The 21,820-nt window shown below is 43.3% G+C and overlaps 2 protein-coding genes across 2 annotated transcripts in view; one reads left to right on the top strand and one right to left on the bottom strand.

Annotated features, from left to right (window-relative positions):
• Positions 1-1,489: 1,489 nt before the first annotated feature.
• The window catches only part of T265_04794 (hypothetical protein), a gene marked incomplete at both ends in the record, with an annotated part of 48,606 nt that continues 28,275 nt past the window's right edge, over positions 1,490-21,820 (top strand). Inside the window, 4 exons of the mRNA XM_009169632.1 lie at positions 1,490-1,807; positions 11,482-11,912; positions 13,221-13,359; positions 19,139-19,346. Coding sequence (XP_009167896.1) covers positions 1,490-1,807; positions 11,482-11,912; positions 13,221-13,359; positions 19,139-19,346 — 1,096 coding nt within the window. The remainder of the gene's footprint in view (positions 1,808-11,481; positions 11,913-13,220; positions 13,360-19,138; positions 19,347-21,820) is intronic.
• T265_04796 (hypothetical protein) overlaps positions 18,185-21,820 on the bottom strand; it is a gene marked incomplete at both ends in the record, with an annotated part of 27,002 nt that continues 23,366 nt past the window's right edge. Inside the window, one exon of the mRNA XM_009169634.1 lies at positions 18,185-18,373. Within this exon, the coding sequence (XP_009167898.1) occupies positions 18,185-18,373 (189 nt within the window). The remainder of the gene's footprint in view (positions 18,374-21,820) is intronic.

Below are 21,820 nucleotides of genomic sequence, written 5' to 3'. Positions count from 1 at the left end.
TACATATACAGAGGTATGTTAAAGTGTGATCAGTATATTTGATGAAGTAGCCTTAACATGCCGCACCAACACACTTTGGCCAGTGAGTCTTCCTTTGAATTTACCGACTACAATCTTTGCGGAAAAGTCTGCCCATAAAATGCTTATATCTCCAGTGTGAACTTTGAACTACAGGCAGGTTACAGTACTTCACAGAACACTCTGACCAGCTCGTATAACACGCGGCATAGTGTATGGAAATCAAGCAGCGATTGGATCATTCCGCAAAAGTGGAGAGCGAACAGCCTATTGTAGGAATTATCGCGAACCTAGCGAAACCCTCACTTTAACGATGTTCTATAGTTTTCATTTGTTTTTCCCTGGGAGAATTAACAAAGGTGAAATGCAAACATCGCCAGATCCACTTAATAAAGCTATTGATGACACAGATGCAAGAATGCTGTTATATTTCTGGTTCTACCGGCTGAAACCATCCGTTTTTACCTCCGAGCGATTGTTTAATGTTGAAATACACTTATCTGCAAACGACTGCATTTCGCCAACTACGTACAGTTTAGTATTCAAGTGGAAAATAAGAATGATAGAAAATCGACATGTGCCTGAAGAATGAATCCGGTACCGCACTGTCGAAGAGTTTCACACAGTCTTATGAGTAATGTGTTATTCCAAGAAGACTCCAGCGTGTTTTCCTTCATATCAGCAGGGATCTAGTCTCCCTGTAGAAAAGAATGTGCAGAAACGAGGGGTCGAATTCTGTAGCCAAATGGAAAGAAGAGTGCGAAATCTTCACCTATCTTTAGGTGTGTACTGTTCGCTGTTACACGCAACCTGTTATTTTCAGGTTGAAGAACCTGTTACCTTGGAATACCTTGGACCCAAGGTAGAAACCATTTTTGACCGCGCTGTGGTATTACTCGGCCTTATATTCCCAACGGTTATTGAATATTAGGATACCGCCCTTGTTAGTTGGGTCAGAAACCAGTCAGAAGCTCGTGTCCTCTTTAAAACCGCAATTTTGTTTCAATGCATATTTTTCTCGAACCGAAGGACTATCAACAGTGATCGCCCTTTATTACTAACTGAGGACGTCCCATAAACCATACACATTTTCGTATCACCTAAATGGGATGAGTCATGCTCACCTTCGGTAAACGTTCTGAATGTGGCCAGAGGCAACAGGTTGATCATCTGGTCCTGTACTTTAAGCGCAATTTCATTTATTCTAATCAGTTTTCATTATTGGTATCACTGTGCTATTCTAATTTACACAACTTGAGGTCGGGCCTCCTCAAGTTCGGTGTAGGTTCGTCTTAACTGAAGCATAATCAATCGAAGTTAAATTTAACTCTCCTGTTGTTTTTGCCCTTCCTGAGAAGCATCCCTACTCACCTGTTATCTCACCACTACCGAGTGTCACTGGTCCTCGAGTGTTCAAATTCGGAGATAATGGATTGTGGTCCTTCACAAACATTGTTCGTTGACTCATCCAATGGGCCAATCACGGTCACGTGATCCCATCCAACCGTCCACATTCACTCATGGTGATAATATGAATAACAAATTCGAGTTGGACCTGAAAAATGCTGGATCACTCTATGCCAGACGACATACACACGCCGTCCTACGGGGTCTCGGCCATCCGGATGGGCGAACATCTGTTCAGCTTAGTCGACCACCTGGTAATGTCATCGACCCTGGTATACCTGCACATCAGATCTCTGATCCTCGCACTCATTCCTTGTGGGTCCGAGCACGTTCAGCATCTGCAAGTCATTTACCTCAGGTGACAAAACCCAGTCCTTTGAAGGTTTGTTTCTTCTCTCTGATACAGACCAAGCACTCATAGTGTTTTCTGTTCATGCAACATTGTTGCCGTCGTTGTTCTTTCACTCTTGTTCACTCTTGTTTCCCGATGCATCTTTCCACCTTTGAATTATCTCGTGAGGAGTGCTCATCAGGCTTCCTTTGTCCATCCTGCTGTCTTGTGTGTTGGAGCTACACATACAAAGTAACCCGGACGTTTCTCGGTTGCAATCTGAGGGATAAAGAGAACGAACCATACACAATCCTATTAGGATTTGATTTGTCTGTTCAAGGTGAGGAATTGCATCCCAAAGTACTTTAGGAGCGACCAGCAAAGACGGTATATCAGTCGCCTGTTGGTTCGTCTGTCTGCGACCATCGAAGTAGGTCTGACTTTAGCGAAACAAATTTGGTTTTGCGGGAGATTCACCTGGAAGCCAGCGGAATCTCTCGTTTATGATGTTTTTAAGCAACCGAATGTGCTGTACCAGGCCGCTTCACGTTTCAGCTGGTACAATATACAAGCGTATTCCGCTAATTTCGTGCGGTTTGGATTCAAGTAGAGCATAAGGCTGACGGAAACTCGGGGACTGCACCCACTTGATTAGCCCTAAGAAGGGTGAAACTGGTTGCGGACTGTCGAAGAATTTTCGGCAACCTTATGAGTACTGTACACGTCAGTTGGACGTTTTCCTAACCGATCTTGTGACATAGTTTCGGTGACAGGCCTTGCTCCCGAATTTCGAATGACTCTGAGGATCGCAATCAAGCTCTTCCTGCTGATTGTGTAGATGAGGCAAGCAGAAATATATCAGTTCGGCAATTACGTAAGTTCTCCAGCTAAGACCTTTATGAACTCTATAAGCTCTGCAACCGTGGGAGTAGGTGTGGAGATCACGCTACTCCCCTGTCTGTTCCCGTGGATGTTGGATGTACCGAATGTCTGGTCAGCTCGAGAAGATCTGTCCAATTCTTAGATTTTCCAACTGTGCATGCCTGATTTACTGGGACCGACCTTTAAACTTGGTCCTCCGCTCAGCCGGGAGACGTTTAGCACAAAATCTGATAACGCCGCCTCACGATATCAAAAAAAGTAGATCATGGGTGAAATGTTTTACTGAAGCTCTCTAGCGTTGTTCGGTGTAGCAAATTAAATCGAAATCGAAATTGATTTATAACAGGATGGTCGAACCGCATGGTCAGCCGTATGTAGTCGTACTCGAGTGTGTTCATTTCGTGCTTTCTGAGTGAATCTCGTGTGAAGGAAGACGCACACAATTCACCGAACTAACTAGGTTGTTGTTGTGAATTGAAGATTCACATCTGTGGTTCAAGTTGTCATTCGTCGGCGGCAGAACAGATGCTTTTTCTCCTACTCAAAGTGGGTCATCTGTTGTGTATTTTCGGAGTAAGACTGAATGCGAACTGCATCAGACAAACCATGTAGAGATATTTGGTTCGCTTTTCTCTTTCGTCAAGTCCGTACATTTCGAAACAAGTCATCGATCGGGCTTTCGAACCGGAAATAAGGCTCTAGTTGTGTGACTTTATTTGTTGATAACTATTCAACAGCTCTTGCTGAACGCCATTCAGAAGAAGCTTCGTACTCATGCTCACTCTCATAATGTATGGAGCAACACTCTGTTTCTCATCTGGAATGCGTCACGGTAATTTCTTTTTATTCTTGATGTTTCATTGTACCACTGTTCGCACTCTGTACATGTGATGTGTTCCTTTTTTTCTTTTGAATCGTGTTTCTGTATGACGCAGTCGAAACAGGTTAGTAATGTACACCGTTCTTTTCGTCCTCATGCGCACTTCTCTGTCCAACACCCATTGGCATATCCTGCAATCTGACTTTCTCCGTATAGCCATCTACATCTTTATGTTACGTAACATGTTGCTGTATTCATCCTGATCATATTTGCCTTCATATGCGGCGAGGGTGATAAGTAGCCTCACATCATTCGTTATTAACCTGAGCAATGAGTGTTTTTACATCTTTGCACTCATTCTTTCTTCCGATAACGTTTTTCAAGCCTTAACGGTGCTCAGTTATGATGATGTATATATTCGCCGGAAAGACAATGTACTTGCGCTCGTTTTTTCACAACTTTCGGTCACTTGCTGCCTTTTTCGTTGTTGATTTTATTCAACAATGATTGATGGATACGGATCCCTCTGGGCAAACGTTGCACTGGTGTGAGTTCCCGATCCCTTCAGTTCGTAACTCTTCTATGTCAGTACATGTTGTCCTGACGCTACGTGGAAGTTCATGCGCAGAGATGGAATATCCAAGTGAAGCGAGTCTTTGCTGAGTCTTTTTGCTGCAACACTTTCTCGATGTACAGCTACCGTGCACATCAAGACAGATTTGAGGCCCATTTGGTTTCATAATGATGGGGACTAACCACAGAATGAGTTGGTACCACGAGCCTCTCTGTCTGTTGCGCCTTAACAACTGGGTTTTCTTAATATTGATACCCAAACAAAGTGTAAAACTTTGGAAGTTTGATGACGATTTGATAAGAAGGTACGTCCTGAATCAGGCTATATGAGACGATAGGAAAGCAAAAAGAAGAAACGGGATACCTGGAACGCTTCTGCGTGCGTGTCTAGTTAGGTACGCTTCCGTGCATGGATGTGTGTGCCTGACACCATACCATATACGATTGATGGAAACTCCCTGGCAGTCCACTGGTGGTTGCATCGTGTTTAGAACCCATGGTGTTTACTGCCCCCAGCTAACCGGGCTTTATTGCATTGGTCATTGACACTACTAACCAGGACGATCACTCAAAATGTTTTATGTTTATTTCAACTGCTGATTTTGCTGACACCACCGGAGAGTGTTCATAACACATGACCTCTTTCTAAAAAGTTACCCGGTACCACATAACCTTCTCTAAGAGAGACTTTTCCGAAGAACGTTCATGAAGGTCACATTAACTTCGGACGCCATGACCTAAATAAATCCTTTTCGCGGTAAATGCCAAACCTATCCCCGTCTTCCTCCGTTGGGATTACTGCTTTGAGTTTTCTCCCTCCAGTAGGGTCGTTCAGTTTGAGTGTATGAGGAACCACATATGATATTTTGTTAAAACTAGTCCCTACTGATTGGTTTCTTGACTACTCCTGCTTCAGTAAATAACAAGAAAAGCCGGCCCATTTAGTAGTAACGCATACCTGCCGAAGAATCACAAACTACCAGTTTGACAGAACTGTCCGTAGCCCAACTGCGTTTCATCCTCCTCGCTCGGCTTACTTTAAGTTGACTGAGTGGGGGTTGAAACAACAATGTAATGGATTCGTGCATTTGCTTCGTACATTTACTATTGTTCCATAACCACTACAATATTTTCATGTTACCAATTACCCATTTTTCGATGGGAATACAGAAATACGTGTTATTTGAAACAAAATCATTCAGAATCACTTTCATGAGAACTGACTGGGGAGCAAATGACTCTTATCGCAGATGTTGTATCTTCCTGAATTGCAGCGTGTACACAGTAGCCTTTCTTATATCAAAACAAGAACTAGACCTGAATACCCACATTTCAGCCATGTTTACCTGATAGACAGGCTGTTGCGATGAAACACGAGAGTGACACGCTTTTGATGGCTACTTCATACTCGTGCAAGTCTTCGTGATCCCGTTCCCATACACCAGATAGCTCTGTACGTAATGCAAGTGAGCTCATCTACTTTATTTGGATAAGATTTTAACTTTGGCACAGTTAGTATGAAACTTTTCCTTTACAGCCGGTCGCCGCGTTGCCCATGAATTTATTAGGTCTGGCGGAACTTTTAGGCAAACTCTAAAAACCGAATGATCCATTATCGCAGTCAGTGGTGCAGTCGCACCAAAGCTACCGCCTGCAATGCATGGCTGTCCAGTTTTCCATTAGATAGCTAGAATGATTCAATGCGATCTATATGTTTATGCCATCACCTCCAGTTCTTAGGTATATCTTTCCCATTTTCCGATGGGTTCGGCTTCAGCAGCTTGAATCCGTGATACCTGATAGGAGCGAGACGCCTCAGTGGTTAGAAGGTTCGTGGTTCGAACCCGACTTCTGTATCTCAACTTCCGCTATCTAGGCTTGGGCATCCTGGCACTATCCCAGCTCTCGTGTTTTCTTCGGGTGGTGTGGCAGTCAGACACCGAAAGGGTGCTATAGTAGGTAGACTGAACTGTGTGAACTGGATAGTCCAGTGGTCTAGGGACATCACAAAATTCCGTTAATATTGTTCATCATTGAGTTGTACGGAGCTGATTTTTCAGCCCCGTCGCTGCTCGCATTCGGTGCATTATGCTCCAAATCTTATCACAGGTATCATATCAGTACAAGCATTTTTAAAATATATATTGGATTTGAGCGTGTCAGTGTATTTTTTACGCATCCCGACTTCATGAGTCGACCCAACATCGATTACTAGGAAAGCAAAAGGAAACAGGTGAACTTGTTTCGTAACGCTAAGATTTCGATATGGTGCTGTAAAGTCACTACATCTCAGAAGCGCTTCATGTATATTGAAAATTCAACTCTGCCATAAGTCACCAACCCTGATAATTGAAGTTGCCTTCTTGGGGCGTGGTGTCCATGCTGCTGATATTCGTGGGTTTGTGTACGCTGTGTTGGCGAAAAGACAAAGAGAACGTCCTCGCGTTTTCCCCATCTTCTTGGAACTCTAATAACGGAGTGAGAACTGGCTGAAACATTCAGTTGTTGATTGCCTTAGTACATATCATTACGTTACGTGAATAAATTCAGTGTATCAATGTTTACTCGCGATGTTCGGTATTTCCTTTCCTTTTTGAGTCGCTTGCGCAAGTAAGACAACGCACACCGTGAGTGCTGTTTGTTCCACGAGGGAGCTATTGTCATCACTTTTGTCATTTCGTGCTCTCAACGGTTTCGCACACGTTCATTTCTCGAACACTCTGTCCTCATTTGGTTTGTTCTATACAGGTCCTCGGTGTTAGTCCCTTTTGTTTCTCTAAGTCATTTCCGTATGTCATCTAAACATTTGGGCGAAGTCCCAAACACCCAGAACACCGTGACTTGTTGTAGGCTACTCTTCCTCAGCGTTGCAGTGGCTTACAGCCTTGGTCACCACGCCATTTCGGCTGGTTTTTATCACAGTCCGATCAAACAGGATAAAAGGCAAGTTATTCAACCAAGTGACGGTAAATCGGACCACAACACGACGGAATTCGTCTTCAAACAATCAAAGAGACTATGGTGTTCAGCTAACCAAACCTGAACACAAGACGGATCTCCAGTGGTACGAGGATAATGAAATTTCATACTGTAAGTGGAGTCAATCTATGCCGTGGTATTTGGTGATGTCCAACAGAGATTTCGTCCTGTAAGTGAGGCCAATTGATACCGAAACGCCGAGAAGCTCTGCACAGCTGTTTCATCCGGATTCCCAGTAAGGATGAAACAACTTTACAGTGCTTCTCCGTTGTTCAGCATAGGTTGGCTTCACTTACAGGATGAAATTTCCAGTTGAGGAATCATTGTGTATGAAGCATTGAATGTCTGTTTCGGGGTTGTTGGGTCACATCAGCAGTGCCCATCTCATAAATTTCGTGACTAATTGACCATATTGCTGATCAGCCACTAGTAGCCGAACAATATAGTCTTCAACTACATGGTGGCAGGATGCGGGTTCGAATCATCTTAAGGTTTTGTTAGATTTTGCACTTCTGGCGAGCCCAAACAAAGTTGAGACAGCTATCTGGTGCTTCGCGAACCTTTAGCATAGGCAGACTTGAGTTGCTAAGTCAAATTTCCAATAAAATGTGAAAAACAAGAACAAAATTACAGTAATGCACGTATCCAACGAACTACTTGAACCCGATAAGTCAGAATTCTAAGGACTTCGCAAACGGACCGATCAAAATGCTTCACAGCTATCCTCCAACTAGCTACTCACCTTTAGGATATGTAGCTTTCAAAAGCCTAAATGAAAGCTAGTGACGGCGCATTAGGCATCTGTTCCAAGTGTACACTAGATAGTTTTAACGTTTACTTTTTTGTCGTGGTTGTCAGTCGTTCGGCGAACTCTGGGATATAGGTGCATTAATCTATCGTCCCAAATTCACATCCACAACAAACGTTTTCTGCGTTTGTCTGCAGGGTCCCCTTCAAAGTCTTGATGATGTATACCGGCTGAGTCTGTGCTCCTTTGAAACACTTTTGCATTCAATGTTTAACGGTGATCATCGTGCATGTTAGACTTGCAACGTGATTGTTATGCGAATCTTGCAGTGGAGTGATATAAGAGGTTCTCTCGCTAGTCTTATAGCAGATCTTCAGACTACCTAATACAGGAATCGAATTCTCATATGAATTTCACGCGACAAAAATGGCACGGACTAGTGACGTCCTCTTGTTCTTCGCCGACTTACGGCACGTATCCGTCATACAACATTTCTACGATATCCGACTATTTTCGGTGACCTGTAGTACGTCGATGGATCCGTTTATACACTTGCAAACGTCTGTTATCTTCGGATAGTAGCATTTCATTTTTCTGCTTGCTGGATTCCGTTTTTTGTTTGGACTGATTAGCATTTATAGAGAAAACCATTATACCTGGTTGATATTTTTGAAAAAGTGCAAGCGAAGAATTTATCCAGATCGACCGGTCAGTCGCAACCGTACACTTAACGGCGTGTCGTCAAGGTAACCATGGGACTCCACCAAGTATAAGTTAGTTGGCCCTACGCAAAGTCGCATTTTGTCACGGCGTTTTCTCCGGCTAACCCGCCGGAGAGCTCGACAGCCTGTCTAACAACTTAGTTACCATAATTGATCAGCGCCAAGGTATTAAGCTGATGGCTGCGGGTGAACAGCCGTTTAGGTGCTCTGTGCTCGTTCACACAAGTCAGCTTGGCGGGCTGAGTGATATAGAGGACGCTGGTCAGCAGACAGAAGGGCGAGTATTAAGTTTTGATGTTTCACCACTGTCGTACGCAAATTGATAATGAAAGCAGTGAGGTAACCTCTGAGTCGTCATACGTTGTCTATTCGTGTAAATCCACAAGTTTATCTTGCAGAGCGAAAGGATTTGAAAGGCTCAAAGGTGCTGAACTTTTCAGTTCTTTGTTGTTGCAACAGCGATCACCACTACTGAGTTCATGCACACATCCGCGCTTACTTCGTTTTGACCAGTTAGGTCAGTGTAAGGCATTTAGTGTAACATTGATGAACTTCATGTGTGATCGGATAGCGTAGCGGACAATTATGTTTCTGGCTTATTCCTGGTCAAGAGTACCGAATACCTGTTGAAGGGAATCCCCCAATTGGTTCTTTTTGTTACCTTTACCAATGAATTATTGTACCTCCGAAGAATCGAACTCCAATGGAACAGTGAGAAACTTTTCAGTCGAACAACTGTCCTTTTTCGTCAATCTGTGGGACAGTAATCCATCAGCTTCAGCACGAGAGTCATGTGCATAACGCGATATATTCTGAATAGCTGTATTGGAAAGGAAGATCCACACACTTTCACATGGGATCCTCTTGTTGGAATAAAAAACTAGTAACCAATTGAAAAATACAGTCAGCAAAAATCACAAGATGGGTAAAACGATAGCAGACCAACGACGGAAACTTCCAGCGAACAGAATTGTCAGTCGTTTTCTCTTTGAATGCTTTTCAATGTAAATAAATGAGCTCTGGATCTCCGCAACTGGAGCAAAAACCAAGGGAATTATGTAATTGTCTCTCAGATCAGCCGTCTTTACAACGATAGCATGCTGCGACGTGAGTTTGCGTATCCGACTTAGCCAATCAAAATGCGACCTCCTGCTGTGACGACTCTGTGCCGCTTAACCCTTACATTGCGTCCTGCTGAGATTCTCCCAGGAAGCACGCGGGATGACGTCCATAGATTGTACACCTGTTTTTTCTGTACCGCACGCGCCTTCAACTGAGTGAATCCTTGTTGGATTTCGAACTTGATCATAGTTTGTCACTTTTACTTGTCTGACTAATTCATGGTGGATCCATAGCGAGAAGGCCTAGTATTCGTGTGAGCGTTTATTTTTTATGCTACTTTTGCGGAGTGTCTTCTGTGTTATCGGATGTGCTTCGTTTAAGGTGCGTATAACGCTTGCTCTTATTTCAACTCAGGTAACACCAGTCAGTTCTCGACGTAACGCAACTTTTCTTGGAGTGATTTTCACATCTTTTTCCTATAGAGTCCTGATACAGGGTGATAGCGGCCTGATGTAAAGATATGCCTTCTCAAAAATGTTCACAATGGTACCCCGTTGTGCGTTTACCGAAATTCGGGCGGTAATAATTTGGTTTTCTTTGGTTTTTTTTGGCGATTCGGTACTTGTGCGTTTACCGAAATTCGGGCGGTAATAATTTGGTTTTCCTTGGGTTTTTTTTGGCTGATTCGGTACACTTTTTTGGTGCGCGTTTTCTCTCCATGGTTCCTGTGCTTTCCCCCTTCTTCCGGATTAATCTGTTAGGAGATCGCCCAAATTCGCTTACCCACTTCTCGTTGGTTGGTCGTCATATTCAGTCCTTGCTAAAGCATTTCGTTGTTGATATATCTTATATGTGGGTCTATTCTCCTTTCTCTCTGCATCCAGTTTGGATGCCAACCATGTCAGTTAACCGAAATACGTTCCGGGGTATGCATAGCGGCCTTTTATCCCTGATTCATCTGGCCTGATGTTTTTTCGCTGGTGGTGACAGTATAGCTCATTTGTGCGCCCTGTTTGCTTTAGTGCTCAATTCGTAATCACCAGTTCGTTCTGCTCTAATCAGATTGACTGACACAATTTATACAAATGGTTTGTGAGTGTGAACAACTGTCCAATGGATGATTCCTTACTTTGATAGTTGGATCTTGACGCAAGCAGCTGTGGCGCGAATTTTCGCTTGTGTTCGTGGCTGTTAGTGGTGTACTTTTGATCTGATCCGCCCCTTGAATGCGAGCAGTCCAAAAGTCTATGCACACTGCATTTGTTTGTCCTCATCAAATCAACACCTATTTAAATATGACGACTTGAGTTCACTTCGATACCCGTGACTGGAAACAAGCAGATGATATTTACTGTTCCCAACTTTTTTAGACTTCGACTCGAGTCCAAAAGGATCTTGCCATGTTACTTTAATCCCGTTTATGCCATAGGAACGTAATTCTTACTCGATCTCAATTTTTTGTCACTAGTACAACAACACGGAGTTTGCCATAGCTACTCATGATGACCTTCTAGACCTTTGTGTACTGCAAATGTCATAATATTACAGAAGTTGGTGTTGATCTGCATTTGAATGGTCCATATGTAAGATATCTTGCGCAATAAATTCGACCCTTTTCAAACGTCTTCCGTCCATCGAAACTTGGATTCAGACGTGACTTCAGTAGCTATTCCTAATCCACTGTTTGATCGGAAGTTTCATTGTGATTCCTCTCTGATCACCGTCGCTCTCAGATTGGACCGAATGTCCATGTTTTTACTCACCATTCGTCTGAACGGTCCTATCTCAAAACAGACAGGGTCACAGTATCTGGTGAGTTTGCCACATGTTTGTTTGGTTTTGTCTATTCAGTTTGTCGCTCATGTGGCTGTGTTCTAATTTCTTCCAACTCGTCTCACTGATCAAGTGAAAATCGCCTTTCGTTTTAATGCATCCATAGTCCACTGTAGATAAACCTGAAATGTCTCAGCGAGCGCGTGACCTTTCGAGCAGCAGTGCGGGTCCCATGGCAGATACTTTATCAGCTGCCGGAAAAATTCGATGCCCTTCCACAGCTGGTGCTGTTGTGCCCTCTGGAACAACGGTCCCGTTTCAACGGTTTCTGACCGGTTTACTTGCTAGTACCTCGCAGTCGACTTCAGGCAGCGAGACGAACCTCAACATCGTTCAAAACAGTGCGACGGACGACCAGACGTGCATCACTTCTATTCCCGCGTCAATGGACTCACTTGGGTCGGCATCTGATCTTCCTCCAGCTGGCAACGTAACACCGATTCGTACTGCGCATCCCACCTTGGTATCTTTGTGGTCTTCCTTGAAGGCATCCAGCACTCCACTCCCATGCATCGTTATTTTGATGGCAGATTCCGAGTAAGCGTATGTTCTTTGCCCGTTAGCTATATCCTATGTTGGAACTCGGCACTGTTGTATAGCGTGATTCCGAACTTTCAACGTTACCGACCAAATGCCCCTTATGAATATTAGGCCTTTGGTGAAATTTGAACGAGAATGGTGCGGTTGGAAACTAGATAAGTTATTACCGCTTGGCAAATGATCACTAGGGTCTCTCGTACCAGCCGAACTCTCACTTACCGAATTGACAGGATGCGCGAGAATGACAGCACTTACGTTTACAGTGTCAGTGGCCAGTAATTTGCGTGGCATCATGCTGTTAGAGTGGTCTTCATTTCAATCCGGGATACAGATGCAGTGAGCGCCTCTCCTCAGTGATCAACAAACAACCCAAGCTTCGATTCACGCAAAGGTATTTTGCATTAGGTTTTAATTCGCTTTCCATGCGAACGACATGTTTGCTTGCGGAAACCAACCACACGTGTGTGTTTCGGAAATAAATCCTGCTCACATTTTCAGACGTAACCAAAGTAATACTAACTGATCTCTATTATCAGTTTTTGCACCATGAGGGTTATGACGGTAGGGAAGGTCTATAGACCGTTGGGAATCGCGCACATGCTGACTGATGAGACGCTGACACTACCTGACGGAATTTGCTGCTGGTGGATCCCAGCTTGCATGTGTCCGTACAGAGTTCAGTTTCCACTTTGAACTAGGGAACACCAATAACGTTCACACTGTTTCTCTGCACGGTTTGTTTCCAACAGTACGCATGTAATTTAAGCCGTTTGACGCACAGAAGACCTTGGATATTGAGAATGACCATTGACCGCCATTGCTGACTTGCTGAGCATTTTCGTTATATAGATATAGTCAGTGAACGACCAGAAATAAGTGACCGGAAACTTTATGTAGCCAAAGACGGCTAGCTTTGAGTTGGCATCCTCTTCACACTTACACCGGTTTCTCCTTCGTTTGGGATCATGATTTTCAACAGATTACTAAGATGCACTGTGTTCGTTCTTTCAACTGTGCTTTGCGTTGATGGGCTGTAACCGATCGTCTAATATTCTACTTTTGATCAAACCGAATGGCTGGAACAATTGATTCGAGCAATTGTACTTGGCTTTGACTGGTAGGCTGTGACACGATTGGGTAGAAGAAAACTTGGTTATAGCTAATAGCTCTTGTCATACTTTGAACGCATCCCGTTTGGAAGTTAACTGATGTTTTTTGAATGCTCTGTCACATGTCCAGTTTGTTCCGGCTGACGCCCAGTGCCCTCATCCAGGTCTCTGATCTATCTATTCTCCTCAATTTCAGGAATGGCGTGCCGTTTATCCAAGCTGTTGGTACAACTGCATTTCCCGAACGTACATTTATGTCGTTCGATGCGGTGGTTTGGACGATGAAATGGCTCTCCGATATCGAAACGGTGGAACAAGCAGTATCTTATCTACAGGTGCGTATAGAATCTCCTTATCACACCATTGTTATTTTTGTGTTTGAGGTGTGTGATAATGTGTATGGTTTCTCCGAAGTCGGTGTGGCGCCACTTCTCCAGCCGCCACCTACTCAAACTGGCAACGATTTACCCTCGCAGCCTACTATCACATGTTCGTATTACTTCGTATCACCCGTATATCCGCTTTTCAGAGACAATTTGGAACAGGTTTGAGACTTTTGGTAAAATAATCCTTCGTGAACCATTTTCCGCCGCAGCTGGCTGCATCCCTTATGTGACCACTTCTTCCTCGTATCATCATACCTGTCAGCTTAGTTTTTTCTCCTCCTTTGTACATTTCGGTGTTCGGCTTTTTCCTGTTTTTTTATTACCGACAAAGGGAGATAATGTGTTAGCCCGATTTGCTGTTACTTCTTAAAAGTGCCCTACAACGTTGTAATGTAGGGCGTTTTATTCACGCCTACGAAGCAATGTTTAAATTATAGACCACCTTTTATGTTTGTGCTCAACTACGCGCTGGTTGCGGATAGAGCGCCATGTGGTAACGTACTTCATTTGCGGCTTTGTGGCTCTGACCTGAACGCGTGTGGTAGGTTGAGTGAATACGCACTTTTTATCCTTCTGTCGACCGATCTGAAAACGTTCTGTCTTCTATAGAATGTAAACCCTATATTGAAGATTTCGCGTCGAAATTCACACAAAACTCCCTATTCTGTTTTGACCATTTTTCGGTCGGCTCAAAACCGTTCTCCGTTACTCTGCCAAACAATTCGGCAATTACAAACGTCCCTCCAGAATAAATAAGGAGGTTTGTTGAATTTGTTCAGACTCATGGTTATGAGCTGACTGTTTTGTGGAGTTCCCTATCGGAAGTTTCCCCTTAGAGTGTAAACTATGACATCGTGTTCCCTGAAATTGGAAACGTTGGCCTCCCAAGCAATCATCCGTTTGCCACAACAATGCCTCCCTTGTTGGGATAATTCGAAGTTGGGCTGATATGAGACGTTATTATTGAAATAGTAACTTTTCGTTTTGACTCATGGATCTACTGAATATTAGGGACTGAATACATTCGGTTTGTTTGGCTACTACATGTATTCACAGTAGTTGACTCAGCAGTATGTTGGCTACAGTTGCTTACCGAATCAGTGCTCCCCTAGGTAGTTTAAAAGATCCAGGATTATCCTATGGTATTGCTTCAACGCGTGATTCCAATAGCTACCTTTAGCACGACAGAGGAAATTTGTGCCCTGCCGGACACGGAAAAAGAATAAAAACGATGAATTAGACCAGAATGACTGTAGTCGTGTAACAAAATCTGATTGCCGTTTCCCACTCTAATCCAAATAAACTGCACTCAACAGCTTTCCGAAGGGCTACAAACCAGACTTTGATGAAACACCGCCTTCACTCTTACGTATTCTCTCAGTGGAACATCAGTCACCTCGTAGAATTTCACAGTCTGATTTCAGCTCCTCGTACTTGTTTGATGTAATCCTGGTAAAATATGTCTGATTTTGACTGGGATTTGGTCATTAAATAAACGTTGTTCCGTCCTTGGGGGTGAAAACCGCACGAATCTGAATCTGGTAGTCGCTGCTCCTTATTCTACCTACGGTTGCAAACCGGGTCAGGCTTTTCATGTCATAATAGCTCGCCAGTCTCAGGGTAGATCAACAAACCTCCGCAAATGCACACGTCGATGGATGCTGTTGATTCTCACTGGAAACAGACCAACACGAACATATTTTCTATTACATATTTATTGCCTATCCGCACAGTGCACACTGTTATGGCTAAGCGTCCAACTTCTTTGTGGACAGCCGCCAATGTGCTTTGGCCTAATTCCTATACCCGGATTACACTGCACACGCGTACAGTTCCCGCACTAAGTGGTTTACATTCGCCTGCCGTCAGGAACATGACGCGGTAATTACACATGGCATAGTGGTGTTGTATATCTTTTGATGGGGCAACGGGTAATGGAGTCTTCGGATGAACTGCTTTTAGCTCCGGATTTTGTCAGTGTGTCGTGTCGTTTGTGCTTCCGATGCTTCGGTGACGCAGTCAGACTCCAACTGTACCACATCGTACGAGAAATAGGTATTGCTTTTTGGTGTGTGTAAAGTAGCCTCTCTGTTTAAGGAATCTCTGAAAGGCATCCCATACTGGCTGGGTACGGTCTCGCGTAATTATTGCCTCTCTTTCCCCGATCTCTCGACAACCACAGCAGTCACTCAAACGTTTTGCGTTCCGGAGTGTAATAAGTCTCCGGTGATTACCCAGTGGTATGTGCGTACAATGGCATGGATTCGTTACATTCAAAAGTATATCGATTATTATCGTTGGAGCGACGAAATGCGGGCTTATCTCCATGTTCAAGCTGTTTTTGTACTTTTTGGATTGTTTCCGTTGTCTCATGTTCGTGTACAGAGCTATTTCTGTGACCTTTTCTTCCAAATTCCTTTTGAGTTTTACATAATCACAGGGCCAGAATTTAAAGATCAATCTCCCCTTTCGCACTAAAATCATCAGTAACTATAACCAGGGTTTCAACGTTTTACTAAACAAGCTCATGATGCTTTTGTGCTGACATTTGAAATCGTGTTTTCCACTTTTCCGGACGTGGCAATCTGTCACGTGAAAAAGAATACCGCTCCACTCTGTATCTGGATTGAATTGCTTTGTTTCGTTTAAAGGTTAGATATGCTTGTCCAACGAAAGAGGCAAAAGTTAGGCAATCACCATTTTGTTGGTGATTCATGGTGCTAGCAAGTGTTTCTATGTCACATAAGCAAGAATAGGTCCCCCTATATTTCAGCCCACTACCTTGGTACCTTTTCAAGTAGATCACACGAATTTCATCAACACATTTTCCTGTGCACCGCTTTAGCCGCTTTACCGTTCTCGGGTCAAGATGATTTTCGCAGGTTTTGTCTCAATCTCCCTACTGAACGCAGCAGCTGATGGCTATTCTTCGATATGGGTATAGTCAAATTAAACCTGAACATTTATAACACAGCTATCCAACAGTAAACTGCTGAAGTGTATGGAACTATTGAAACATTTCCCAGTTTTATTTTGTGAAGTCCAGCAATCCGATTCGAGTTCTAGTGTGTAGTACGCTAGTTTGACTCAGTAAAGTTGGTCACTTAATTTTTGAGGTGAGTCAAACTTCTAGCAAACGTCGAACACCCTATTTCAGATGAGCCGACCCATCTTCATAACTGACAGTGTTTTGAGAGCTTGTGCTAATCTCTGCAGATAGCCACGATGTTATCACCTAATGGTCTTTCTGGTGAGTGTTTTCTCCGCCACGGGAACTGACTATCTTGTTTTCGTCTAGAAAGCCGATCACGGAGTTCACATGGTCTCTACCCCTTTCTAAGAGCGAATAGTTCCATTTGATTCCATTTTCGAACCAAGATGAACCCGTAGTTCCTCAGCTCGGAAACCAAGTAGCGAACTAATTTTTTCTTGTCCGATTGTTATTTTTCCTTTGGGCAGGTTGAGTGGAGAATTCTACGGGATAAACAGTACCATAAGCAGTGCAAATCCTGTTTCTTCCTTCTGGGCATTTTCATCTACTGTACTTCCATCCGTCCAGGTCTATAAGTAGTTTATTACTACTAAACTCCACGAGTTCCTCGCCAGTCCAGGCTCATGCTACCCAATTTCCTTATCACGTTGTCAAAGGCTCTTTGTATGATAACAGTAATCAGCAGGTCACTACTCGTTTTCCAGATTACTTTTTTTTGCTGTAAAAAGTACACTAATGCAAAACTTCACATAAGACGGCATATTTTTTCAACTTATGCACTCGCCTGTGCAGCAATTTGGTTTTGACGAAAGACTCACCTGGAAGCCAGATGAATCTATCGTTTGTGATGTTCTCCGATGAATTGGCTGCATCGTGTCGTCTCATGTTTCACTTGCTACATCGGAATCCCAAGAAGGGCAAAACTGGTTGTGGGCTGTCGAAGAGTCCTCAGCAACCCTTTGAGTAGCGTATTACGTCTATACTCTATAGTTTTGCTGGTTTTTGTTTGTTCGACGCAACTTGAGAGATACAGCTGAGCTAGAAGTCCCGTTTAGTTTGTGGAACGTTGGTAGAATTACGTGTCTCTCATCTTTTCAGGTTTTTTCATAGATAGGATGAGTCGTGCCTTCTACAAACTTGACTGCCTAGCGCTGCTGATAAGTATTAATTGTTAGTCGGCTTCTCGGCTTGGGTTCACATTTCATTCATGGACGTTGGAGACCGTAAATACACTTGTCCGTGCTGTGTGACAACCCTGGCCTGAGGCCAAATGAACTGATGTGCTTTCGGAATATATTCCAGCAATCAACTCATTTCATGTAGGTTGACGTACTACATTTCAGGTGACGTGCCTTTTGGAAAGGGTGATCAGTAACATCAAATCACGCTTCATAGCTGGAAGTTTTAGTGGATAGAAAGTCGCAGTGCTTACTCACTGCGCATAGTGAAATAACTTTTCTTACAACCCAGATCAGATGATGATCTCACTTACAAGTATTACATCAGCTCATCACCAGTGTTGGGCACGGATGCTTCAACCGATATTTGCTTGATATTCCAATTTTGAAGGGAAGGATGGAATTGGATAGCGAAATTGTTCTGGCCTACCACAAGCTCTCTCCGGTGCTTCCACTTTTGGACACTAATTCCAGCAGTTTGATATCAGTTACTTGTCACGTCTGACAGTGTTTCCAGACCCAGTGTAACCAGACCCAAGGGGAGTCCCTCAGACTTTTCGTACTCGCTTGCATATTCTTCTGTCAGGTCAGAGGTTAATCATCCCTAGGCTTGTGCCAGTCCGAATTTGGAGCGGAAAAAGCGTTTTACACATCCTTTGGTTAAAGTTGTTTCAGACGCGGGTTGCTGACCAGGAGTTTCTCGGTCCACATCCACCCCACACTTCTTGATTTCTGTTATCCCTGCTTTGACAACGTGGTAGCTGTTCATCGAGATGTCACGGCTGCGCGACGTCTTTAATGAAAGCAACTTTTACCACAATTTCTCACTATTGTTAAAGCGCAGAAATTTATGTGCCGCGTAACACGGGAACTTAATAGGTTCAGTGCTAATGGAATCGTCACTGTTTCATAAGTCTTGGCTCAGTTAGAGTGGCGTACGTTCCCGGATGTAATTGCGCACGGTTCGAATGGTTTGGAAGCCTTAACACAGTCAAGTATATGGTGTATATCGCCACGCGGACACAACCTGGAGACAAGACCGATTATTTGAACGTAAAAAAATGTTCAAAAGGTTGCTGACTGGGCTGACAAAGAGTTTTCAACAACATTGTGAGGAGTATGTTGTGTCTATACAATTTGTCGTGATATTTCGAATATCGTATCAAAGGAAACATTAGGTGGGCTGGTGCAGCGCATTCAGTCGAAGAACCTCGTAAACGAGTGATTCAGCTTGGATTAGGGCGGGTCTCCCATGAAAACCAAATAGGTGTGTCGTAAATCTCCATTAATAACTTTTATGGGACGTGTTCGGTATCCCACCAGAACCAACTACCGCGATGGTTGTACCTTACTCAAATACTGATCTGTCCTATGAAAGTAGACCGGGATCCCGTTTGAAAAGCGCCAACCTTATGATTAGTGTCATATAGAGGACTAATTCGTTATGTTTCATACCTCTGCACGTAGTTAAAGCAGAAATCCTCCATCCTACTTATTGCCAGTGTACACTTCTGGTTTTCATGATGAGCATAAGCTGTTTTTGCTGTTTATATGACAGACTTTGCTAGACGCTGGTTGGATCCGCCACGCTTCTGGGAATCCCGCGCACGCTTTTATATTCGGCTGTTATATTTATACGTTACTGCTTCCTGACACCAAGCTACTGTCTCCGACCTGCACGGATGCATCCAATATTTCGTTCTTAGACGCTGTCGATGTCACTGGGCAATCAACACCAATAACTCCAAGCCAACCACACTTTGCAGGTCAGTTTTTTGTGAAAACTTTTGGTCGACCAAATCCAGTCAGCCCAGTAGTTAGTGGTTTTACTTGCTTGAAATTGCTTCCGCCCTCAAAAATTATCAGAAAACATAGAAAATTGATAATTCCTGTCTATCTGTTACTGGCCTCCTGTATAATATACCATGGTTCGCTTGCAAAATACCCGTCCAAAATCCGTGTTATGCCGCTGTGTTTGTAACAGCGTGTCGTCGCATTGGAGGAATACCGATATCTGTAACTTAACTATGAACAAAACTTTCGGCAATGGTGTTTTTTCTTTTGATTAATTTCGTCAAGTCGTTAGCTTCTCTAGCTTCAGCACTGGCTAGTATGGTTAGCACATGAGAAAACGTGCATGGTTTTGGCAACAGTGTAACGAATGCGTCCTACACGGTGCCGCGCTGCATCCTGAAACGATATCGATACCCGCTGAACTGTTGACAGGGCACAGTAGTACAGACTCGAGAGCAGCACCACGAGATTGATTCAGATGGTGGGGGAACGAGTCATACTGTGCTCGTACATTGAGTGTGTGATTTTTTTTTACTGTTAGGAGAGTTGTAAAGTCAAGATGCGAATTTACAGCACGTTGCAAAGGAATATAAAAACACTACGTGAATGGCTGAATACATTTGAAGAGAGTAACCAAGATATGAATGTGTATGTTTGCGAAAGATGATCGATGAACCGATGTGTGTTGTAAGCCAGTAATAAACTCAGATGAACATTCTTTTACAGAGCAGGGTTTTGTTAAAATACAATTCAGGTGAATCTCAGCTTAGTGCCTCTCTTCGTAGGCTTTTTCCAACTGCACGTGTTATATAAAGTCCCATCATGTCTCATTTGGAACAATTTTATTGACTCCTGAATATTTCCCGTCATATGGAGTCGATGAAGACTCTTGGACAGCTTACCACCGGTTTCACTGTTTTTGGAGCTCATTGGACGAACCTATTCCATGAATTTCCACCAATCTTGTTTCTAACATTGGATATATGTGAATTAAAATTTTGTTGGTCAGTGTCATCAAGGAGAAATAAATTCACGGTGGTTATCTTGGATACTCTTGAATTGGGGCCTGCTCTTTTAGCCATCCTCTTTTTATTATGTAGTTAACTTCCTGCGGCGATCACATAACATTTGTATTTACCACTTTCACTACGTTTTCAAAATCTGCTCTCTCTGACCATATCCCCTCAACTTACACTGTTGAGTTACTCCAGTATTTACTGTGTCAATTTGGACAAGTTCTAAGTAAGGGCTTTTAAACAAGTGGGGAATTATAGTACACCTATCGGTTTCGCTTAGTTTTTCAAACAGGCTGAGCTTGTTGTTCGGTCTGCTGGTACGTGAATAGATAATTTATCAACTCTTAGGTTCGCGGTTTTTAACCTTACCAATCACAAATATATTCTAGTACTGTTGCCGAGATGACATACTGTATTGTCCCACCGTTCTGTTATTGTTCCATTTTTGCGTAGTGCGCGGACGGTTGGCTTGAACTATAAATGCATTTTTGCGTAGTTATTTTAGGGTACAACCCCGAGTGCACATTGTGTGAACAGAAAGGCTGACATCAACTTCTATTTCACTGTTTAGTTCTGTGGATACTAGTAAGTTTCCTAAGGGTGTTCAGGGGCTAACCAAAATATCGCATTTATTCGTATCACACACCTGGATATAGACTCATATCTGGATTCTTCGCAAGGAAGCTAGATTGTGTTGTCAGCTTCTATAGTCAGTCATCGGCAAATGGCTGGGTGACCAGATGGTTCATCACAAAAGCTGTTGTGTCGAAATGAACTAGACAGCTGACGAAGTGCCATTGCTTTATCCGCTTACTGAACACTGCGACAGCCCACGACCGGTTTCGCCCTTCTGTTTTGGGCTCATCAGGTAGGCGCAGTCCTCGAGTTTCCTTCAACCTTACGTTCTATTTGAACCCGAATTGGACTATTTTCGAGAAATACACTAATTTGCAAATAAATTTGGTTCCAATTTGGGTTCAAGCAGAACATAAGGCTGACGGAAACTCGAGGACTGCGCCTACCTGATGAGCCCCAAGAAGGGTGAAACCGGTCGTGTCCTGTCGAAGAGTGTTCAGCAACCTTGTGAGTAGGTTCCTTTATGAAAATATACTGCGATATCTCGAATATCGTACCAAATGAATCATGAGGCGGCCTGTGTGCAGCGTATTCAGTCGTAGAATATTATAAACGAGAGATTAAATTGAGTCTCTCGTGAAAACCAAATTGATTTGCAAATTAGTGTCTTTCTCGAGGACCCTAGCTTAGTTTTCCACGAGAGCCAAAGTGAATGGCAATTTTGGATCGATACGTGTGACAGACATGTATGACTCAAGCCCCGGGCACTTATTGGGGATATGAGGATTTATATTGAACTTGTATGCACTTATTTCATTATTGTCAATATCCGTTCTGGGATGAAACTCTATGTA

Source organism: Opisthorchis viverrini (assembly GCF_000715545.1).
Source record: "Opisthorchis viverrini unplaced genomic scaffold opera_v5_83, whole genome shotgun sequence".
Lineage (NCBI taxonomy): Eukaryota > Metazoa > Platyhelminthes > Trematoda > Opisthorchiida > Opisthorchiidae > Opisthorchis > Opisthorchis viverrini.
This window is presented reverse-complemented; position numbering and strand designations above follow the sequence as displayed.